The 24,476-nt window shown below is 33.1% G+C and overlaps 1 protein-coding gene across 1 annotated transcript in view; it reads right to left on the minus strand.

Moving 5' to 3' along the window:
• The window catches only part of DACH1 (dachshund family transcription factor 1), a 413,621-nt gene that overhangs the window by 104,170 nt on the left and 284,975 nt on the right, over positions 1 to 24,476 (minus strand). The window contains exons 5-7 of the mRNA XM_040623452.1: positions 24,057 to 24,229; positions 9,395 to 9,530; positions 6,073 to 6,207 (exon numbers count right to left, since the gene is read on the minus strand). Of these exons, the coding sequence (XP_040479386.1) occupies positions 6,073 to 6,207; positions 9,395 to 9,530; positions 24,057 to 24,229 (444 nt within the window). The remainder of the gene's footprint in view (positions 1 to 6,072; positions 6,208 to 9,394; positions 9,531 to 24,056; positions 24,230 to 24,476) is intronic.

The raw sequence follows: 24,476 nt of genomic DNA on the forward strand, positions 1-24,476 counted from the left end.
AGATACCCTCTCATCTTTTTCACGTACAGTTCAGAAAATCATTAGGAAATATTAACATGACTCAACTTCCTAAGTATCCAAACAAGTTACCAAAACCTAAAGTTACAAATGTCCCGGAGAAGCCGCTGAGGTCTTCTGCATCGATAAATGGCTCTACCTCTTTTAATGATATCCATATAAATGATATAAAATAAGTTCCTGGAAAATGTAAATTTTACCCTAGGTAGAATTAAAATAGTTTATTTTCTAAGTGGCATGTGTAAGTGGTTCAAAGATGACATTCTTGCCCATCAGAGGATTTCATCTGATTTGGGACCTATTTATTCTATTGTGGCCCATCCATCTATAACACCCAGTATCTCCTTTGCCTTATATGCCAAGCATATTTGTTTCTCATCAACACATTTATCAAATAAATTCAGGGTCAATAGAATTGAATTAAATAAGTTAAAACTTTTTAATGTCATAAAAATTTATTCAGGCAATTACCTTCACAATCACTGATGTAGAAAATAACTGACTAACATAGTTACTACTTTTTCCCTTCCAAAACTATGTATATTACAGTGTTGTCATATGAAGTCAAAACATTCTCTAAAACATTGTGGTTTCACTATTCCTATTTAGGATCAACCATAAGTCACAATAACTGTGATATTATGAATTGTAAGCAGATAATATTCTAATTCAGTGATTCACAATGTGTATATTTTCACATCTATCAAATTGAGCCACATACCCATTACCTAATTTGACACTACTAATAACTTCAGGGAGTGTTTATATAGATCGAGCACTCCAGACATGTATTATCTCATTTAACTCTGAAAAGAAATGTCTTGTCCCTACTAATAGCAGACTCTGTGCTAGGTATACAAAGATGAGGAGAAGACATAGCTTTTGCCCAGAAGAGTTTGGGGTTGATCATTAATGAATAGGAGGCATATATATCCCAGGTAAAGAAAGAAACTGGATCATCTGGGAAAGGACAGAAGATGTTTGAGAAACTTGGAATTTCAATGTGACAAGACAGTCAGCAAGCTGCATGGGGAAAAAATAAACATTAAAACCCGCTTTATACCAATTGCCCACCATTACAGGTACGTCATGGGATTCTCAAAGTAAGAATTTTCTTAAGTTGTCATTGAAGTGTTACTGCAAGCTCTGCTTCTCAAATTATAATTCACAAAATAATAAACCAGTGCCTTCATAAAGTTTCACCTGAGCTGTGACTTTACATGTGAAATCTGCCATCTGCTTAAGAAAGCGCTCTGGAATTCAGAGAAATTTGTTGTCTAGTGTTATGAATCACAGAATTAAAAGTATATGCATTAAGTTCAATACCTTTATTTCACAGGCTTGGAAACTGAAGAGTAAAGTCACATTAATAAGCATTAAGGGGGAATATTTTATAAAGACTTTGAGATATACCAAGAGAAATTATATCTTAAGAATAAAAGTGAAGGAAAAGTTACACTGTTAGAGAATTTTAAAATGAAAATACTCATGGCTCTATACATGTGTTAACATAATCAAAATACGGGAATCTCTAAAGAAAAGGGGCTTTTACTCTATACACATCTATATAGTCACATGAAATACTAAAGGTTAAGATTTGTAATATATGTGTATATACCAAAATAACATTTACTATTAATTAATTTGTGTAATGGCGACCTAGAATTTAAAAGAAGACCATTCTTGAAGATGCAATCCTAATTCAAGTAAAATTAGGATTTTTAAACATTGAGAAATGTGCAAAAGGAAATATACTTCAAAAAATTATTTCCACAAACTTGAGAAAAGCGATGACACAGTCATTCAAAAAGATGTTTTGGAGGAAAACAGTCCACAAGGTCGGAGGCTAAGAATAAAACATTAACAAGAGGAAATCCCAATATGGCCAGGCTGCGAATTATTATTGCCGCTAGTGCCCTGTCCTCAAATTCAGAGTACCAAAAGGAAACCTTTTAACCATTGGAAATCTTGAACACTGCCAAACGAACAGAATATGCCACAAAAGAAATGTTTTATGGCCTGAAGCAAATCCCCTGTATTTCCTGCTGCTTCTTAAATTATTTCTGCTTCTAAAATGGCAGGAGTCACCAATGAAAGAAAGTCCTCAAGAGTCACCAATGAAAGAAAGTTTTCATATTTTTATGAAAATAAATAAAGGGAAAAGACTCAACTATAGGGAAAGTTAGGATCCGTATTAAGAAAAATATATAGCAAAAAGATTGAGAGAAAGAGAGAAAGGGACAGAGAAAGGAAACGTTTTTGCATTTCATATGGTTTAGTTCACATATCTGGCATTCAGTAAATATTTACCCACTGATTATGTCATTTCAGTATACTTAGTCCAAGACTGAAATTCATTAGTGTAAATTAGGTATTTCATAGTTAGTTCAACTATACACGCTTAAGTTTTCTATAATTGGAAAAAGCTGATACTATAAGCTTATCTGTATCATATATTTAATTTTTGGTAAATTAAAAATTAGATAAATTCTGTAATAACAAAATATGTGCCTATAGAACAACACAAAGGTGTAAAACATGCTCAAAAACGTGTTAAAAAAAGCAGCAGTTTAAAAAACACCAAGAAACAAATTATACATGAGAAATACTGTAAATCAGCATCCATGGACAAATATGCAGGGAATAAACAGAGATGCTGCATAAAGGAACAGTGAGTCTATTTATGTAACTCAAATGTCAATTATTACTGCCTATTCCACCAAATTTAGACTGAGGGAAAAGATCAGCAATGATCAGAGAGCTCTAGAGAACATGGAATCTGTTTATAAAAGTTTAGAAGACATAAAATTGGTTTTGAAGCTTTCAGCTGTACCACAGTTTTCCTCAGCACATATCTTTGACAAAGTCCTTAGTTTAGTCAAAGTTCATAATATTAAAAGCATTTCTCCTTAAACTTGGAATACTGATAAGATATTATGTCTATTCATTCTTGATATACTAACTCAGTTTTCACATTTACATTTTAAATGTACCTTAAACTCTTCCAAGCTTCAAACACCTATCAGTGTTTTTATTTTTAAAAACAAGGAGTGAATTTCCCCAGCAGTTAGTACTTCTGAATTAGAATGCCTTCAGCTAATGGTGGCTTAAATATTCTAATGGAGTGGAGTTAATAGCTTTTTAATATTAAGAAGATTTAAAAATACTTAAAAGTTACTGATGATTAAGATTTTAGACCACAGTGATTCTCAGCGAATCATGAATTAATTTTGGTATCTATTTTTAAAATCAATGTTTTCTAAAGAATTATTATCTTTTGAATAATTTAAAGTGGTAAGCAGCAAATTACATATAAGAAGTTTGGGCCTAAAATGAGACAAACATATAATTAATTTCTCTACAAATGTCTCTAAATTAAGTCACTTGTTTTAATACAGATATGTGTAGTAAGAAAGTTGCAGAGCTAGTATGAGGCACATGATAAATGTAGTCATGAAAGAAAACAATTTTTAATTTAGTAGACTTTATCAATCTAGAAAGCCATGAATATCTACTGTTAATTCACTATGCTGAAAAATAGATAAAAGAGAGAGAGTGTGTACAAAAGAAAGAGCAACATGTAACAAGACACTTACTGTAATTAGTATCAATATCACAATTTCTAGGATTACATAACTACACTGGAAAGCATACATTCAATGGTAGTTTTATATTCCTAGGAAGAATATTAAAATAAAAGTTTATTTCCCTTATAAAATATACATTAAAATTTTTGAAAATCATTGGCATATAGTCAAGGTCTTTATTCTGACAGCAAAATCATTTTAAAAACTTCGATATGATGAGAAGTACCATTAGTGATATAGAAAGTTCTGGAGTATACTCATTGTCAGAACGTCCTATAATTTCACATAAATATACCTTCTAATAGTTATATAATTCCACCTTTTGCCTGCCTATTAATCCTTAAAGAGTGCAATCTTCATAGTTGTTTTAACTTTCTTCACTGTCTCTTAGAATCTCCTAATGATTCAGCCCAGATCAGTATGTTTAAAGCAAATGGAATACACAGATGACTCCAAGGAATTTCTAGTTTAGTATTGGGAGTAGACCATTGGAGCATAACTTCCAAACAACAAGACAAATATTGTAATGAAGATTTTTGGAGCAGGCATATGGGAAAAACAGAAGGGGGTCCCCTCAAACAACCTAATATGGTATTTCAGGAAAGGCTCCATGGTGGCAAAATTGTAATAATAATTTAAAAATAGATAAATGGATAGACAGAACCTATGAAAATGGTACGTAAACTCAACTTGAAGCATCAGGTTGTACAAAGCTATCTATCCAAAATTTCACTGCAACTCATTCCAATTATGCTACTGATCATGTCTTTGATGGTGTTCTCACCACCATCTTATGGCTTTTACTCTTCACTCCCAGCTCTTCTCCTCGAGGTGCTACAAGAGAATTAAGCCCTATATCCTGACATCCACTGTATGTCATAAATTAACTTCCCCCTTATGCATTCCAAGTGAAACCATGTATGTAGTTTCAATGGGAAAATTGAGAAATGAGTGACTCGCATTATTTTCTTCTAGGGCTTTATTCTTATGCAGGACCTTGATGGAGAAATGGCTGTTTAACCTATATGATGAATTCTTATATTTGAATATAATTATTACTTAAACTTTAAATCTCTTATGAAGCTTTATATTTTCTCATGTTAATTTTTATTATATTTCCACAAATAGGTTTTGATCAAATACAGAAGGTATATGTCAAAATATATGTAAGGGACCATTTTTATTCATTTTTGAAGAACAGCTTGTAAAAAACTAGAATAAGTATTTAGATACTATCTGGCTCACTTACGCATTACATTTAGTCCACCTAGCTTAGTAATAGCACCTGATATCAAAATTCAAAATAAAAAATTAGAAAGTTGCTTTAATGCTGCTCTCAATTATGCCTAGATTTTGACATATTAGCACATAGAAAAGATTACCATTTTCTCATTGGCATTCCATAATGCAGATAATCTAATTTGTAGAAATATAGTACTCTTTCTCCCTAAGGATTCAGCATGACTATTTTTATGTTGAATAGGAAAAGGTTTTATATTAGTTTTCTTACTTTCGGGAGGAAAAAGTTGCCCCACCTCAACTTGGTCTTCCTCCAATCATTTTTTTCTGCCTCATTAATTATTAAATATCAACTTTTATTTATTTTCCTTTTTGACAGCTAGTCATGCTTTTTGTGTAATTATGTTTTCCAAAGAATTAATCCTTTTCATAACACTGATTATTTGGTATTCATGTTAAAAAAGATAGTCAAAGTGCCCGGTCTATATAAATAAAATTTAAAAACATTAAATTAGATGAAGAAGATTTGGAAGGGCTCCTATCTTCACAATCTAAACCTTACTATTCGAAAAAATAAATTTGCATCTACTAGCACAAATTTTCAATGTGCATACCAAAATAATATTTAAATTTCCTCATGAAAGTACTTCATAAAATAGGGCATGAAAATACCAATATTTGCCTGTGAAAATGGGTTAGGCTGATACAAATGAAATAAAAATAGGGAATGTTCAGCTTCCCACCATCTGGGCTTTGTTACTTGTTACATATAATTCTGAAATGACAACTAGTATATTGTTTGGTTAGATTCACTTCTATTTCCTGATTGGTCTGATGACCATGTATATTTTAATATAAAAATATTAATAATAATCCTTCGTATATGGTTGTAGCTCTATCAGGTGCAGAAAAATGACATTTGGCCCTAAAGGCATTATGAAAGACAAATAGTAGGTCTTTAAAAATTCAGTGATAACAATTAAAACAAACAATTGTCCACTTTTTTAATGCATTGGAAAGTAAATTATCACCTACCTGTTGTACAAGGAAAAGCAGCAGATCTTCATTCATACTTTTTTGCTGAAAAGGCTTAAGTTTTATCTAATATTGTAGGTTTTTAAAATGTTTATATGCCATCTTTTGTGAGGTAGAAGTATACGTCATTCTGTGAGTAAAATCTAGTTGACATGTTGAACAGGAAAAACAAGGCCGCGTGATCATATATTACCTTTTTCAATATGCATCCTTTTCGATTCATGTCCCATATCATGACCAGCCAAATCTCCCTCTTTGGGCCCGGGGAGTACGTTTGGTGATAAGCCCATCAGCATCTGGTTCATGGACAACCCATTCTGATGGACAGCTGTCAAGCCCAAAACAAAAGAAGAAAGACAAAAACACCATAACACACAATGTTCAAACAAATTAATTAAACTCATATGGACTAAAAAATAAATAAAATATAATGGTCTAACTTAGTATTGCAATCTATCTCTAAGAACACTGAGAATAGATAACTATGATTATTCTAAAAGATAAGCAGAAAAATACTAGAATTGAAAACATTTTATCTTGTTTTTATTTCACAATGAATACATATATATTTTTATATATCTGGAATACTTTTGAATGGCCATACCACTACAACCACTATAACTTGTTAACTTTCAAAAAGTTAAGGCACTAACATAACTGTTTAAATATTCATATTTTATTCTAGTCAATAAAACACAGGTTTCACTTTTCACAAATCCAAAAAATTGGATTTGAACTCAGACTTGAAAATACAAGTTCCCAATTAATATCTATTGAATGGTTGAATGAATAAAAACAATAATCGCTTTTTTGAACTATTAACAGTAATGTGTCACTACTGAAATAATAAAGTAGATGAAAAACACCCTTATGAATTTTCAAAATCCAGTCAATAAATTTCTTGATAGGTTGCCTATGAAAATCTTGGTTCTGTGCACAAAACTGGATGAGTACTCATTCCATAAAAACTTACCTTCTCTGGAAAAAAGAGATTTTTTTGAAAATATCATAAGAATATATTAGGAATTATCATTTGGAAATCACCATAGCAAAAATTGTGTGAGGGAAGTATCTTCAACAGATGATTCTAAAAGGAATGGAAGTTTGATGAAAAATATATTTATATAGTCTTCATATATCTCCTCACAAGACTTATGACTTATTACTTATTAAGGTTTAAAAAAAGGGTAACTCTACAGTAGAGAAATCTGGTAGTCACCATCTAAACCAAGAGATAGTTATGACAAGTATTGGAGGAATATCATGCCTCCTAGAGTAATGCACTGAGAAGGACATACTATCATGCCTCTGTGATTCCTGATTTTTATTCATAATTCAAGTCTAATCATGAAAAAATAAAACATCCATTCTGAAGGAAATTCTACAGAATAAACGGCCTATATTCTTTAAAAAAAAAAAAGTGTCAAGATACTGAAAGACAAAAAAGACTGAGGAACTGTTCCATATTAAAAGAGACCAAAGGAATATGACATGTAATTGCAATATGTGATCCTGGATTGGCTTTTGGACCAGTAAAGAAAAATCTTTTGCTATTAAAAATATTAGAAGGAAAGAATATACATATTAGTAGGAAGGTTGGTGAAATTTGAAAAAGATTTATAGTTTAGAGACTGGTACTATAATTATCTTAATTTCCCGATTTTGATCATTGTTCTGTGGTTAAATAAGAGAAATTCCTTGTTTTGAGAAGACAAACAATGACATATTTGAGGCATGATGTCCATGTTCATGATAGGGACATGAAGGTGCCATTACGGCTTTATCAAGATAGCTCTTTCAGAGACATTTATGATTGGGTGAATCTGAGTGATGAGTGTGAAAGAATTCTTTGTATTATTTTTGAAAAGTCTGTGTTGGTCTAATTTTTAAAAAAGGTTTAAAATATGCATATACATGAACATGTATTTACATATATGCATATGTGTGTGTGTGTATGCATGCATTTATGTGCATGTGTATGTATTTCCACTTGGACAATTACTGTAGTCCAAGCATGCAAGTATGCATTTCTCCTTTGTTCTATCAAGAATAAAAAAGAATACAATGAATTTAAAACATAAACGTATGATAAAATTCTTTCAAATTGTTCCCTATCTGCCCATAATTTCCATTTAAGTGTCATGAAAAAATATTTTACTTTCTCTAGAAGGACTGTGTCTTTTCAATGATAACATCTTATAAATGCATTAAAAATGAAACCAATATGCATCATGAAATTTCTGATTCTAGTGTCAGCATGGCATATAAGCATACAGAAAATATTTTATATGCAAGATGGTTTGAGGTAGCAGAAGCCACGATTTGCCGGCCCCAGAAAATGTCATTGGTTTGGGAATGGTTATATTCACTTTTATTAATACACAGTTATAATCATCTCTTACAAAATTAGGGAAATATGTTTTAGGCCACATCAAATATTCATATTTAGAATTATGTTGAACTATATAACTGTCAATAATTAACTATTTTTAAAATAATTATATTGTATACAATCTAATCTAGTATTTGTTATCTACCTCAAGAGCATTCGTACTAAGGATTTCTGCTTTATGCAAATGAGCCTTTATGACTTATAAAGACGCTTTCTAGCAAATGTTTTTCCTATTATAAAAATATTCCCAACAACCAAATAACTTCAGCCAGTTATGTGTAATTAGATGAAGTATATATCACAAACATGATTTCTTAAAATAAACTAAATCCTGGAAAGGATACAATGATACTGATTTTGTCAACCAACACAATCACTGTTAAATTGTTCATTGTATTGGAAAAACAATATTAGATTCTTGACACAAAATACAAATACAAAGTAACCAGTTAATTGAATGGCATTTTTAACTTTACTCTTCATTTTCTTAGTTAAATATCTGAAAATGTTATCATGAAATAAAATAGAGCCCCTACGTTTTTGAATTTAACAATATATGACAATAATATGCATTATTGACTTACTAATTCAAATTCTAAAATTCAAGCACTTTAAAATTCTTCAATCCATTGATCATCAGAATGATAGGACATTTTTTTAAAAAGTCAATTGTTGTGAATTTCATTTTTTGAATTCCTGTTTGTGGCTATGTTTGTTAATGCAAGGGTGAATTTTGAAAATTGATAAATTTCAAAACCTGGCAGGGGGTGGGACTGAAGAATAAAGTTGAGTAATCCCCAAACCATATACTTAGCCACTAGATAACTGTGAGTTGGAGGTGTTTACTTCAGAAACTAATCTAGCAGGTTACTTTCTCTGTTTCATAGCTCCGACCTTTATGTGTGGCATCAAAGAGAGGGAGTTTATATCAGAGCCTGTTAATGTAGTACCATACCTCATGATATTGCAAACTGGGAAACATAATTTTGAGAGATGGCTCTTGCTACAGAGCTTTAGAACATGATACATCTGAGATCTATTTGGAATGAGGGCATTTTGATTAGAAAAGCCAGCTGCACCTAATAAAGTTTAAAATGGTGACAAGTAAAAGTATGAGACCTACGGATTCTGTCAGAAGAGCTCTCAGTCCGTGCTGGGGAGCTGGACACGCTGCTGCTCCGATGTGATGATGGGTGGCTGCCAGGCCTCCGGCCCTCCTCCAGAGAGGGGGCAGGTGAAGGGCTGTCTGGGACACGCTCCTGCGGCACCACAGGAAGACATTGGGGGAGAAAAGAGGTAAATACATGGGAACTTTGCTTAATGAATGTTGATTTTTGTTCATGCAGTACTATAGAAATGTAAAGGAAATAAAATCATCTTTCATCGGCATTTTCACCTTTGATCTTGAGCAAAGTCAAGGTAGGGAAATACTAGTTGGGAAATGGGTTCTTCTATAGGCAAGCGGTAATGGCAAATGTGGATCCTGTCTCCAGATAAAAAGAGAGGCCAATAACGACAACCCTTTCAGAACCCATTAGAACAACAACAAAATAACAGAACAAAGCAGGTTTCAATTCTAGACAATTATCAATTTAAAGAAATCTCTATGTTCTATTGCTTCAGCAAGTGTCTAAGGATCATTTAGCACACAAATTATCAATGTGAACAGACCATAATAATAACACTAGAGGAGTTATTAACAGCTTTTTCATCATGGCACTGCTCTGGACACACCTGGATGGTCACATTTTAAGGAGTCATAGAAATTGATTATTATTTAACATTAGAATAATTTTGTTTGACTCTAATAATTTTCAGACTACCTGCTCTCCTAGCTCCAATTCAACCACATATATGTATTAGGGGAAATCCATGAAATATATATTAGTTGTATCCCAGGGAAACTTGGTATCATGTTTCCTGATACTATTGTGTTAACACTTAGGTCCCACTCCACATCTCCCCTGCTAAGCCCTGAACCTTCCCCATTAGACTAATGTGCAAATATATCGTATGACTGTCTCCAATGAACTATTATAAATGGAGTTACAGATTAAGAAATAAGATACCCCACTTACGAACATTTTCTTTTTTGAGCAACAAGATATTTATACCTTCAGATAGCAAGGCACATAGGCCTTGAAGAGCTCTCTTTTCAATAATTAATAAATGTTTGAAAGGTTAGAAGTAAACTACATGACATGGAATAAATCAATAAATAAAATAATTCCTTATTCGGGTGCAAAAATGCAACCACTGAAAGAGCAGACTTTAAGAAATTTAAAAGAAAAAAGTTCTAAAATGTAATTGACTTGTAGGAGGTCAACTGACCATTGAGAATGAGGGTAGGTAATACGTTATCTTTGGTCTCAGAGGTTCTATTAGTCCGGTGGTGGTTCCCAATCTTGCTCTGCCTTAGAATGACCTGGGAAGTTCGTAACACGCCTATGCCTGGGTTGTTCCTCCCAGAGATTCTGGTTTACTGAGTATCAGGGATTGAATTGTGTCACCAAAAAAAAAAGAAGTCCTGATCCCCAGTACCTGTGAATGTGAACTTCATTTGGAAAAAGGGTCATGGTAGCTGAAATTAATTAAAATGAGGTCATACTGGAGTAGAGTGGGCTTTTAATCCAACATGACTGGTGTCCTTACAAGAGACATTGTGAAGATACAAGAGAAAATGTCATGTATAGCGGTAGAGACTGGAGTTAGGCAGCTGCTAGCCAAGCATGCCAAGTATTGCCAGCCACCACCAGAAGGAATGGAGAGGCAAGGAAGGATTCTACCTAGGAGCTCAGAGGGAGCATGACACTGCTGACATCTTGACCTCAGACTTCTAGTCTCTACTAATGTGAGAGGATACATTTGGGTAGTTTTAAACCACCCAGTTTATGGTATGTTGTTGCAGCAGCCCTAAGCATTGAATCCGAAATGGAGCCCAGACATCAGTTTATTTTTAAGACTCCAGGTGATTTTAACGTGCATCCCAAACTAAGCACCACTTGTCTCACACCCGTTTAATTTTTCAATCCTGAACATTGTTGATAAACATCTTCCACAGATATGTGGAGGCTTACTTTTTGAAAAGCATGACAAATAAAATGAAAATAACCAGAAAAATGACCAAGCCCTCTTCCAAAATCGATGCATGAACCAGTTTCCCATCATATATTCCACGGAATAAAAAAAGGCCCATAAGAAACTTTATGACAAAAGATTTGCCAGATCAATCAATACTGTTATCAAAACAAAGGAAAATGGAAAAAAAAAACTGAATTCTTTCAAAAGTTGCAATGCATATTAGAATCTTGTTGTAAAGATAACTTTTTAAATTTTAGGAGCTTTGGGACTGGTCTAAAATGTGTGGATTGGTTTCTGTAAAGGACAATTAAAATCTCCCAAAGGAGAGATGTATTATCAATATTATACCATATAACACTTGTCCTTTACCTTAATTGATCGGAGGGTAAGAATTAAGTGCTCTGTTTTCTGCAAAAAGCAAAAATGACTGGTATGTAGGTAAATGTAAGCACCACACAATATATTTTCCTACCGAAGTCATGTGAGGTTACATTTGAAAGACTGAAAATAAGCAAATGAAGAAGAGAGAGAGATGGGGCAGAAAAGAGGGAAAGAAAGAGACACACACACCCCTAGGGCTGAAATTTACAGTTAGCTTGTTCAGGAAGGTCTATGACACATCATACATTTGTTATACTAAAGGATACTAAAGAAAGACAGTATCCAACTGCACAATTTGGAGATTAAATATTTTGAAATTATGTATCAAATAACACAAAAAAATGAACAAATTATCAGTTATTTTTCCAAACTAAATAAATCAAAGGAGGTATACTTTTTTAAAAATATTTTATTTATTTGAGAGAGAGAGAGAAAGTGAGAGAACGAGCAGGAGGAAGGACAGAGGGAGAAGCCAACTCCCCAAGGAGCAGGGAGCCGGCCATGAGCCTCGGTCCCAGAACCCTGAGCTCATGACCTGAGCTGAAGGCAGCCACTTAACCAATTGAGCCACCCAGGTATACTTCTAAATGTTACGAGTTCTTTAGTCCACACAGCAAACAAATGACCTAAGCTTCTAAGAAACAAACACATACATGATTTTAGAAAATAGAGACTTCACATCTGGATGCTGAAAGTTACTTTCTCTCTTTTAATTATAATTCTAAAAGCAGCTGACATTATAAATCCTTTTTCTTAACATTCACACCTACCCTAAACTATGAAGCAAACTATGCATTTATTATCTGTTCAGTTTGGTGAGTTCTGTCAGGATCTAGAACATTCCCATAACCCCAGAAAGATTTCTCTTGTTTCTTTCCAGTCAATTCCTTTCGATTCCCATAAGCCAACACTTTCTGAATTCTATCACCATAAAATAGATTAGCTGGTTCTAGAATTTCATAAAAATGAAACCATATAGTACATACTTTGTGTCTGGCTTCTTCACAACTAAACTTTTTTTGCAATTTATCCATGTTATTACATGTGTCATTAGTTTCTTCTTTTCCACTGTTGAATATATTCAACTGCACAAATACCCCACAATTTGTTAATCCTCTCACCCCCCCAAAAATGGCAATTAGATCATGCACTTAACTGCTTGAAACAACACTGTGCTTAATGCGTCTTTTAAGTAGCTGCTCAGATATGTCTTGGAAGAAGTATTCTTAATCCTTTATGTACAATACTGTATAGAATTCTTTTATAGACTGTGTAAATGTATTAATAAGTTATGCTAATGCTAACTGCATAAATGACCAGAGAGATACTATAAGGAGTCTAACCTTGATTTCTAAAAATTCTAATAAAGAGGCACAGGAGTTTGTCTAAACTTGAAAGGTAATTCCTAACACATCCGGTTCTCAACATTTGGATTACACAAAAGTACATGGTATGTATTTGAAAAAGAACATTCTATATTTATAATTGACAAAAATACAATTTTCTAACTTAACCATTCTATTTTCTTCCCAAAGTCACCCATGTCAATGTTTATTCATTATTACGTTTTAGTATTTGTCGTGATAGTTATGTAAGTGATCATATATGTAGTGGCACATGTTTGGATGCAACGAGATAAAGTGCAATCTTGAAATAAATCAATCCCTCCCTCTGAAATCATTTTGCAAGTCTTGAGTTTCCTGTCATAATAGATTTCTTACTGGTGCTAATGGAAAGCATGAGAAACTGATTTTTTCCTGAGATATTTAACTCATAAAATACTTAAATATTTAATGCCTAAAATTCTAGCAACAATGATTATGCCATTAAAAACAATTAGTCATTTTATTTTCCACATAAGCATAAAAATTATTTCATTAGTCAATATATTTAACTGTCAAAGCTTTCTTTGAAGATTCTTTTCATTCATGCATTATTCACTTATTTGTTTATACATTCGAAATACTCTAAAACATCATATAATAAACCAGGTAAAAAATGAACTGGATTTAAATCTAATGTAAAATACATCTTAAAAGCATAATTTAAGGCTTAGAAAATGTAGGTGAAATTGTATTAATTTAGCTTTAGCTTATTTTTACTTTAATTATAATTGTCTAAGAACAAAGGATACAAAGACAATACTTAATACTTTCGTTTAAAGAAAATATTTTAATTTATGCAAATTTTTATTATTTAAAAGCTAAGTATTCAATTGAAACTTTCTATAAATTGAGACACAACATATTCAGTCATTTCACTTAATGTATAATTTCAATCTTTGGAACATGATGTATTGTTCTTTGAAGAATTTCATTAAAGTAAAATCCACTGAGCAAGTAAGATTTGAATACATTGTTGCACAATAAATTAATTTATTTCAACAGCTTAATTCTTTTATCATATTTATATGCTTGCCTTTCCAGAGTATGCTATAAGATGGAGAATAATGGGGACAGTAAAGAATTGCTTAGGAGAGAATCTCATAATTACTACTGAAACAAAATAGATAATGAGTTTTATTCAGACATAATAAGAAAGAAGCAGTTCAATGTCTATAGGGAAACTATGTAAACTGGATTTATCATTTCATTTGTGTAATACCCTTTAACCTCCAAGATGGGCCTGAAGTAGGACAAAGAGGAAGAATATTTAATTTAATACTTCAACACACTGCTTTATAGTCCTGCATCATAACTCCACCAATCAATAAAACACAATCCTTTGCAATGTTCCATCTTTATAAAACCAGCCACAATAATAAATGAAAATTTAAGAGGAATACCCTCTCACAAAAAAAGGTCATACTAATAAACTAATGGTAGCAGAATAACAATAAAGAAAAGACTGCATTTATTGCCTCTGGGCAGAACAAGAAGTATTAGTCTCTAAGATAATTCAGAATCAAAGGTGGAATTCAAAATAATATATTCCAAAATTCTAAAATGAAAAGTATAAAATGTTCAGTATTACACATGTGCAGTTGAACATTTAAAAATTACACTGTCTCGGTTGCCTCCTCTCCATCACAAAATGCATTACATTTTATCAGTCTAAAATATTTTCTTAGTGTAAGTCTAAATAATCACAACTCAATCACAACTGATTTCTCTAAAGAATTATTTCATTTAGCTTTACTTTATGTTGCTCTCTTTTTAATTATCTGGATTTTCATGTTTATCAATCTGAGATTTCCTCACTGAATATATTATAGAAGTGGGGAGAAGATATTTCTAACATTACATGTTATCTCAATATAACTTGTAACTTACATAATTGAAGTTGACGAGCACTTTATATAACCCAAACTCCCGAGCTTTAAGACAACTCAGACTTAAAATCATTTATTCAGGGGCCCCTGGGTGGCTCAGTTGGTTAAGCATCTGCCTTTAGCACGGTTGTGATCCCAGAGTCCTGGGATCGAGTCCCGACTTGGGCTCCCTGCTCTGCCACCCCTTGCTCATGCTCCCTCTCTCTCTCAAATAAATTAATTTATTCAAAGAATATTTACTGAACATCTAATATGTGCCAGTGTCCTAGGCTCTGGTTACATATAAGTAAACAGATGGAAATCCTTTCCCTCATGGAGCATCTGTCATAAACTAGGAAATGTTAGCGGAGTCCAGAATCCTATATGTACACTGATTAAGTGTGACATCTAAATTCCCTTGTTCTGGAAAAAAATTCTCAGAGAAAACAAATAGTAGAAATGGGATTCTGGATTCAGGAAAATGTTAAAAAGTAATTCTGGAAGACGCAGTAAATGATGCTAATATATTTGCATCTGGTAGAGAATCAGGCAGACACCATCAAAACTCCATGACTCAAAGTTCTAAAGTGAGGCTTCAAGGGATATTTACATAGCTCTTTTTATTTGTTTTGGTGATGATACACAAGAAAAACTTAATGTTGCTAAATGTGAAACTGGTAGGACCCAAGAGCATGATCATAAACAACTTAGTTTTATTCTCCTACTATCTCTTCAAACTTATTCAGTGGTGGTAGGGGACTATATTTTTTTCTTGTATCTGTATGAAAATTCAGGTAGCATCATAATTTCAGATTACTATTCGTTAATATAAAGTCTTACAGTTACTTTAAACAACAACATATGGTCTTAGCTCAGGATATAATTCACTCCTATGTAATGATAAACACTAGCATCTTAATTAAAAGATAGGACTTCCTCCTTTCCCACACTCAGGGAAGGGGGAGCAGAGGGAGGAGAGCAAGGAGAAAAAGGCAGGTTTTGTTTTGGCCAACACTGCCATTCATTAACTGGCATCATTCTCTCTGTGCATGGCAAATGTTTAAAGCCAAATTTTTAACCAGTTGAGGCACTCTGTATGTTCTTAGAGGTTATGACCATACTGAACTGGTCATATGCAGTTCCTTAAGGGTATAATTCATGTCTATGTTCCTCTGTACCCTGAATGTCCTACATAGTTGGATCTGGGTGCTTGATTCAAGTTGAGCTTGGGGCAAGACCGCTTCATGGATGGTGTTGCATGCCCCCATGCACACAGTGTCTGCTGGCTCCCACTGATGATCCTGGCCTAGACACCACCTCATGAGGAATGGCTGTTTGGTGACATTCTAATCATATCATTCCTTATTCATTTTTTGGCTAGAAGATTTATATGAACAGGAAGTTCCCTTAGTGAATTAATGATTATTCTGAGGAACGGTTTGTATGGGAAACCCAGGAAAATATTTGATTTCACCCTTTTATTTACACTTTGTTTAAACCTTTATTTGTCCTTTAAAAGAATCAATTCCCTAGATTTCAAAGGTGAACTATGAGTTTGTTTTTTAGTATTATTACAAACTTATGGGTTTAAATATATGTTATTTGTTTAAATACATTGATGTAGGGTATACTTAGTGGTGGTTATATTTTAATATTTTCTTTTTCTTGTGACTACCCTCTTCACATTTAATATCAACACCCAAATAAACATTAAGAGAATATACTTAACTGTTTATTTCTAAATTCAAGTAAAAATTCTATGAAGTCATTTTTTATGAAAAAATGTCTAAAAGTAATGCATACATCTAGAGTTATTTATGATTGTCCCAAAATAAACTATTCTGTACCTAAAAACAAGCATAAGGGACATGACATTGCTCTAGGATTTTCATGTACTCTGAGAATCAGGTCACTCTGGTTCCAGTTTTTGTAATATTTAAACATTTTAAACTTCAGGCACATAAAGTCCTATTTACTAATCTAGTAATTTAAGGACCTACCCTGAAGGAAAGTATTAGGGAATGGAAATTTATACATTGTAATTAATTTTTTTCAATGTTTAATTCTTTAAATGAGAATGTCTTAAAGTGTCTCTGCTTCTGTCTCTTTCTCTGTCTCTCTCTGTCTCTCTCTCTCTCACACACACTCACACACACACACACACACACACACAAGAGGTTGGTGGAGAAGACTAACAAATTTAAGTCATATTCCTTGTTCTCAGAAAACCCTGTAATGTGGCATGAGAGAAAGATGTTTATTCAAGAATGTAGAATAACTTGAATATTGCCAAATTTCTCAAAAACAATCCCATACTGCCCCCGAAAAAAATGAAATCTGAAAAATATGCATTTGAAAATGTGCTTTGTATACCACTGCACTACAAAACCCCCCAAAAGCAAATTGCAGTGCCTTCTTAGGTGAAGAGGGCTGAACAAGAGAAAAAAAAAAAAAGAGTTCTTAAATTACAATTTTGACTCTTATTTCAAAGCTTGACACAAATTCCTTATAAGATTCTAGAACTTATTTTTAAACTCATGTTTGTGAATATTTGGGGAGAAAATAATGGGAGAAGATAATGTCAGTGTACAAAAACTTCTAATGATGTTTTTTATAAACACTAATTTAATCGGCGAGACGGCCTGATGAGGTAGGAATGTCATTAACCCCATTGTGACAGCGATATTAAATAACTTGTCTGAGGTCACATGACTAAGAGGTGGTGGAACTGGAATATAAACCCAAGAATCTTTCCCCCATAATCTATGTTTTAAACCACTAAAATATACTGCCTTTCTTTTTTAATTTTATTTTTTTCAACAAGAACCATTTCTTTCCAAGTCCTTATGATATCATTGTGAATTTATTAAATAAAATGTGAGAAAAATATTGATTCATTCAGGGAGATTTGGGGTTACTTGATGAATGATACCTAAAGAGAATCAATTAGTAGAACATTTCAGCCTATTAGGAATTTTCTAATGACAAGAAGAATTGATCTCTTGATTTATACTGTTTATTTTCCTCAGTGATTTAAGGTAGTACAGGTAATACATCCTTTTACAATTTGGAAATGATACAAAGATTGTATAAATAGCTAATATGATAGTTTAGAATGTCAACATTCAAAAGTATCTGAAGAATAGGCTTCCAGTTATAGAATGAATAACACACAAACAAAAGGCACAGAATCGGGAATATAGTCAATGATATCGTAACAGTGTTGTATGGTGACAGGTGGTAGCTATACTTGTGGTGATTACAGCATAATGTATAGAGAAGTTGAATCACCATGTTGTACTGAAACTAATATAACATTGTGTGCCAACTGTACTCAAAAAAAAAAAAAGTTAACTATCTGAAGAGCCAAAATCAGTGGACTGGGAAATACTTTTCATATGGACAAATACAAATTCCTAGTAAAAGTAAAAACAAAATAAAGAATTGGCTTAATAAAATTTCATGTTGAAAAGGCATGAAATTTAATGAGTCACACATTCAACTAACAAAACAGTTTTATGAATTATGACTACATTTATAAACTATTGTCCAAACTGAGGCTTATGTTATTCCAGTGTCTTTTCAGCAGCCTGTTCACATCTAGAATACTGTATGGAAGGGGCTGGGGACAAGGGGGTTCTTTAAAAAAAAGTCAACCAAGAAGCTTGATGAGGAATGGTCAAAGGAAATGAGAATATTTGGTCTGGAGGAAAGAAACATGATAGGTACTATAGCAGAGAATGTATATAGTTAAATGGCTAGCACACAGAAGAATTAGTAGACATTTTTTCTTCCAGGAGACTGTAATAAAGTTAAGGCAGAATCGAATGTAGCCCTTCCTCACTCTTGAATTTGCTGAAAATAGAATAGGCTTTCCACAAAAGCTTAGATATAGAAAAATGGCTAGGGAGAATGCAAGAATTATTTCTCCACCGTGGGGAAAAGCTGGATTATATAACATCTGACATCTCAAGTCTCTGTCTCTTTATTCATAACATTCATAGAACATTAAACAACAAAAATATACGAGTCTCAGTGATACATAATAGACTAACACAGAGACTACAATAATTTAATAAATACAGGCAATTGGCTATTAGGGATTTAAATTAGAATTATTGTCTAAACAGTATATGTCCATTTCCTCCTCAAAGTTACCTTACTAAATTATTTCCAGTAGTCCAAACCAATCAGCAGGAGAAAATTTAAATTTACTACTTTAGCAGACTCCATCATGAAGGTTTGCATTTAAAGCAAGTTACATGTAACATTGTGACAATGTTGCAATGGTGCTGTCTTCATCTATGTAATTTTCTTTTCCTCAATCCTTTCAATTTCTTTTACTTTTCAACACCAAATTCTGTTGGCCCCACAATGTTTGAGAGTTTAGTTTTAGCTGCCTCAATTACCCACCTAAGATTCACATGCGTTTGAGTTAATTGGAGCTCTAATGTGGGTCGCTGCAATTATTCTCTGTCAAAAGCCAGCTAGTAAATACTTTATTCAACTCTGCTTTGTATGTGAACATATCCATAGGCATTATATAAAGAGAGTAGCTAAGTTCCAAACACATTTTATTTATGGACACTAAAATTTGAATGTCGTATAATTTTCATGTGTCATGAAAGATTCTCCTTCCTATGATATTTTTTCCCCACCTGCCTTTTACCCCAAAAGTGTAAAGCCATTCTTAACTCACAATCCATGCCAAAACTGGGGAAGCATCGTGAATTTTACCCAAGGAAACAGCTTTCGGACCCTGCTCCAGTGCATGTCCTAGTATGTACATTCTCATAAATAGGTTTATGAGAAATCATTGAAGTTCCTTTACCTCCTAGAAACAGGTAAGGACAGAATGCTTTAAAATATGTAACTCTGAGAGCTCTGTTTTCACTTCTCTTCTGTCCTATAAATTCTTATTGCCATTCTCATGTAGGTTGAGTTATCATTTCAATTCTTGTCATTACTCTCAAAAATGTAAATGGTACATTTCAGCAGATGGAAACCTCTCAAACTTCTGTTTTCCCTTCAAAGGCTATGACTCTTGCTTTATCATTCCTTCAGATGGGGGTATATCTTCTTCTCTGGTATTTAACATTTCACTTTTAATTGGCCTTGATAATTAGAATCTTTTCAGGCAAACAAAGTTGCAAGCACTATTCTAATTGCCCACTTGGGTCCCATACTATTTAATGTGACATAGGAGTCAAACATTTTCTTTGGGGAAAATAAAACTTCCCCCAAATTAAGTTTAACTAATATATATGATGGGAGTTTACTAAACAATGCTTGTGCTGTAAAGTCTACTATATATAAATTTAGGCAGGTTGATTTATCAACTTGTTTCCCCTAATATTTGGAATTCTATAAAGAACCGATTCCTCACCCTTATTCTCTGAGGCCAGTCTCTCGATTTTTCCCAGGTCTGAATATTTTTTACCGAAAATTGCTAGAATTGTCTCATGCTTTTCTTGAAACTGTTTCTTCTCTATGATCTTTACCTGTCAGCACCTATCTATAGGTGGCCAGCCTCAGAGGAAAGGGGCAAATAGGCCCTTCAGGACTTCCACAATGGCCAACGGAACTTCACTTTGATGTTGGCAATTAAAACTATCATCTTTGTTTTATTAATGATAAATAAGAATTTAAACACTATCAGCTTTTATTTTCTCTAATCATTCTTAATTACAGCCATTGTTTCTTATTTAGCTATTATGACCGTTTATACCACCACAGCATTCAAAAGTCCAGAATTTCCTTTAATCTATCCATAGCCAAGTTTCTGAAATTATTTGCCCCAAGAGACTAGGAAATGGGATATCACTATAATGCAGGAGGTGTTGGCACACATTTCAAGACACAGAGCTCCAGCCCTTTCTTCTTACCTTTTTGCATATTTCCTTCCTTTCTCCCTATCTCCCTCCTCTCCACTCCTAACCTTAATTTAAGAAACCACAGGAATGTTGCTGACTTCTCAATAATCTAGACAGTTTTCTACAGATGCTTTCCAGAGGAAACGCAACTCCTTCCTCCTACTTACCTAAACGCTGACAATCAAGGACTTATTAAAGGAAGTTTCACTCTTTAAATATTCTAATTAACATTTGATATAACACAAACGATTTAAAAAATATATCTGTATTGAAAATATAAAGTAAATCAAGCTTCCTAATATAATTGGAGTCTTTTGGATCCATGTGCTACTAGCTGATGTCCAAATTTAGATCTAGAGTTTATAACAAAGTCACCCATTATGATTTTAAACTGCTAAAATCTGCTCTTCTGCCATATTTTTACTTTAACTATGAATCTAAATCATGTCTAAATGAGAAATTATAAAAATTCCCAGTTTCAAGAGTGAAACTTAAATAATTAATATTATGAGGATGATTCTCTATAGTAAGAATCACTAAATTTTAAAAAATAAGAATAATCACATCCTATAACTAATACTTAGTACCTTTTCTTTTTCCTTTTTTTTCTTTTTAAATAGCTATGGAGCACAATGATAGAAACACTTAGGCTTTTTTCTTCAGCCAAAATCTCCTTCTCGTTCACTTCAGTGAGTGAGGCAATGAGAATGTTGAAATCTCAGTAATAACTATTACCAAAAATGATCATAAATTGAATTATGCGGTGACTCCTTGATTAACAAATTCTTTAGTAACAAAGGAACCCTCTAAAAGTCACTTAGAATAAAGAAGAATTTTTAAAAGTTATCTTCTCTGATCTGGGCTGATAACAATGTAGCGTTCCTTGACATTCTCTCAGCTAAAGATTTTTAAGAAGTTGATCTGGGTCTTCTGTGATATATATATATATGATATATATACAATTTATATATTTATATATATTTATATGTCATATATTTATAGAGGATAATATATATTATAATATCTATCTCTATATATCGATGTATCTATAATATAGAACTAATACAATTATATATATTATAATCTATATGTATATCTATATCTATATATATATATTTTTTTCCAGATATGGATACTTCAGAAAATGATATGAGGGACTAGTATACATCTTTGTTTATAGAGCCATTATTATAAGAAACATTGCTATTAGCATAATATTCAACATTCTATATAAGTAGTCACAAAACCTTTTTTAAAAATATATAATGACATTATCCACCATTATAGCATCATACAGAGCATTTTCACTGTCCTAAAAATTCCTTGTGCTCTCCCTATTCATCCCTGTCAACCCTTGGCAACCACTGATCTTTTTAACATCTCTATAGTTGTGCGTTTTCTAGAGCGTCATACACTTGGAATCACACAGTGTGTAATCTTTTCAGCCTGGCTTCTTTAACTTACCAGTATACATTTAAGTTTTCTCTATGTCTTTTCATGGCTTGATAGCTCATTTCCTTGCAGTTCTGAATAATATTCTATTATATGGTATCAGGAGTTTAGCTAAGCTACTCCATGGAATTGCTGCCTCGGCATCCATTTTGTTTGGCCAACTGTCTTGGAGGGACATGCCCTAGATAGCAGCCACAGAGTCACAAACAAATGGTAAGTCCCTGATAGGACTTCCTCAACAGCATTTGTGATTAGCAGTCTTCTCTTAGATAGAATCCCTGTGGGGCTTACCAAAATGCTGCTCTTCTGGTTTTAATTGACCAATCTAGCCCTAGCTGAGGAACCTCAAAGTATTCCATGCATGGATCTTAATACAAGCATCTGCCTCAGATCCTGGCTGTTCTCTCTGCACTCTTCCTTGACCTCAGCATGTGGTCCCTTGAGGTATACCTCCTGAGGTATACCTCAGGACTCATGAGTAATAAAGTTCTCTATTTCAGTTTTTCTTATGGTCTGTTGTTGGACCATGGCTCACCATCAAGCACCCTATGTTCCACTTAACAAATGTTAATTTAACAAAGTCATAATATATGGAGGTACTACTTTTTTTTTATCCTTTCACCTACTGAAAGACATCTTAATTGCTTCCAAATTTGGACAATTATTTTTTTAAAAAGCTGCTATAAATATCCATGTGCAAGTTTTTGGGTGGACATAAATTTCCTACCTCTTTGGGTAAATGCCAAGGAGCTGGCAAAATATACAATCATATGGTAAGAGTATGTTTAGTTTCATAAGAAACCACAAAACTGTCTCCCAAAATGGCTATATCATTTTGCGTATTTACCAGCAATGAATAAGGATTGTTAACAGGACATTTTATGTAAGACATGCTCCAGAGGCTCCCTTAAACTCAAGTGTATTATATTCAGAAAAATGAGGTAATGGTTATGTCAGCTAAGGATGAGCATGAGGTATCTTTTACTTAGTTTAAAAATTAATAATATACTCTGACAATGCATTCAAAATAATTTGATTTAAATACACATTATAAAATGAGTGAAAAGCATACACATACACATTTAAGGGTATACACATACCCTCCCACACAAGGCGGTGGGGAGAGAGAGAGAATTGTGTATTTACACACGTGTGTTTTTTGTATAACAATAATGTTATCTTCTACATGTAGTGTATTTTTGAATTTATAAAAAACATTGAATTTTACTATTTTGTTTAGTTTTTACACCTACACTGCACTACCTATTTTTTTTATATGTAGAAGAGAATCAGAAAGATTCAGTCACATGCCCAAGGCAACACAGCTATTAAGTGGCAGAACCATAACTTAACACTTCTTATCTTCTAAAAACAAATCAAGTACTTTTCTACACCTTAAGGTATCACACCATAACACCACACACACATACACATCCTCGCATGTCCTCATACACACAACCAAACACTTAAACACACGTGCTACTTGAAATATATCAATTAATTTCTCATGTTCGTCTCTCTCTTAATAGACATAACACAGAATTTAAGATTACCTAACCTAATATTGTCTAATATTGTACCCCTGCTTCTGCCTGGTTCTAATTACTACAAGTGATTTTTCTCATAATTTATTTACTATCACCTAGCTGTTTTGAAGTTAGAATTGTGGAATAAAAACACCGATTGAGAGATGGTGGTTTAAGATCTGTTTGGCAGAATCCAAAATAATCATGTGAGAAAACAATTACCTTAATAACAGATGTCTCGACTCTGGATGGGGGACTCTGAACTTGTGCTGCTGCCGCCATATTTGCAATGGTGCTGAGATGGTTCATCTGGCTCATTGCCATGGTGACAGACGCTGGAGGTAGGCTGACAGGAATTAGAGGGTGGGGCATCATCATAAAAGGAAGTTCCAGTCCTATAAAAAATACACATATATCATCATTGCTCTGTTCAAATAAAACTATGAAACATGGTGTATCTCATTTATTAAAACGGCAAAGAACATAAATCATTGAAAATTTAAGCATTAAGAAATGTTCTAATAATGACTGCCAAAGGAAAGATATTTGTCCCTTTTTATGCAACGACATCCACTCACCACTCAAGGAAATTAGTTTTAATGCTAACCAGTTCGGTGCCATGTTTTATCATATCACCACGCT

Source organism: Ursus maritimus, unplaced genomic scaffold, assembly GCF_017311325.1.
Source record: "Ursus maritimus isolate PB19 unplaced genomic scaffold, ASM1731132v1 scaffold_10, whole genome shotgun sequence".
Classification (NCBI taxonomy): Eukaryota; Metazoa; Chordata; class Mammalia; order Carnivora; family Ursidae; genus Ursus; species Ursus maritimus.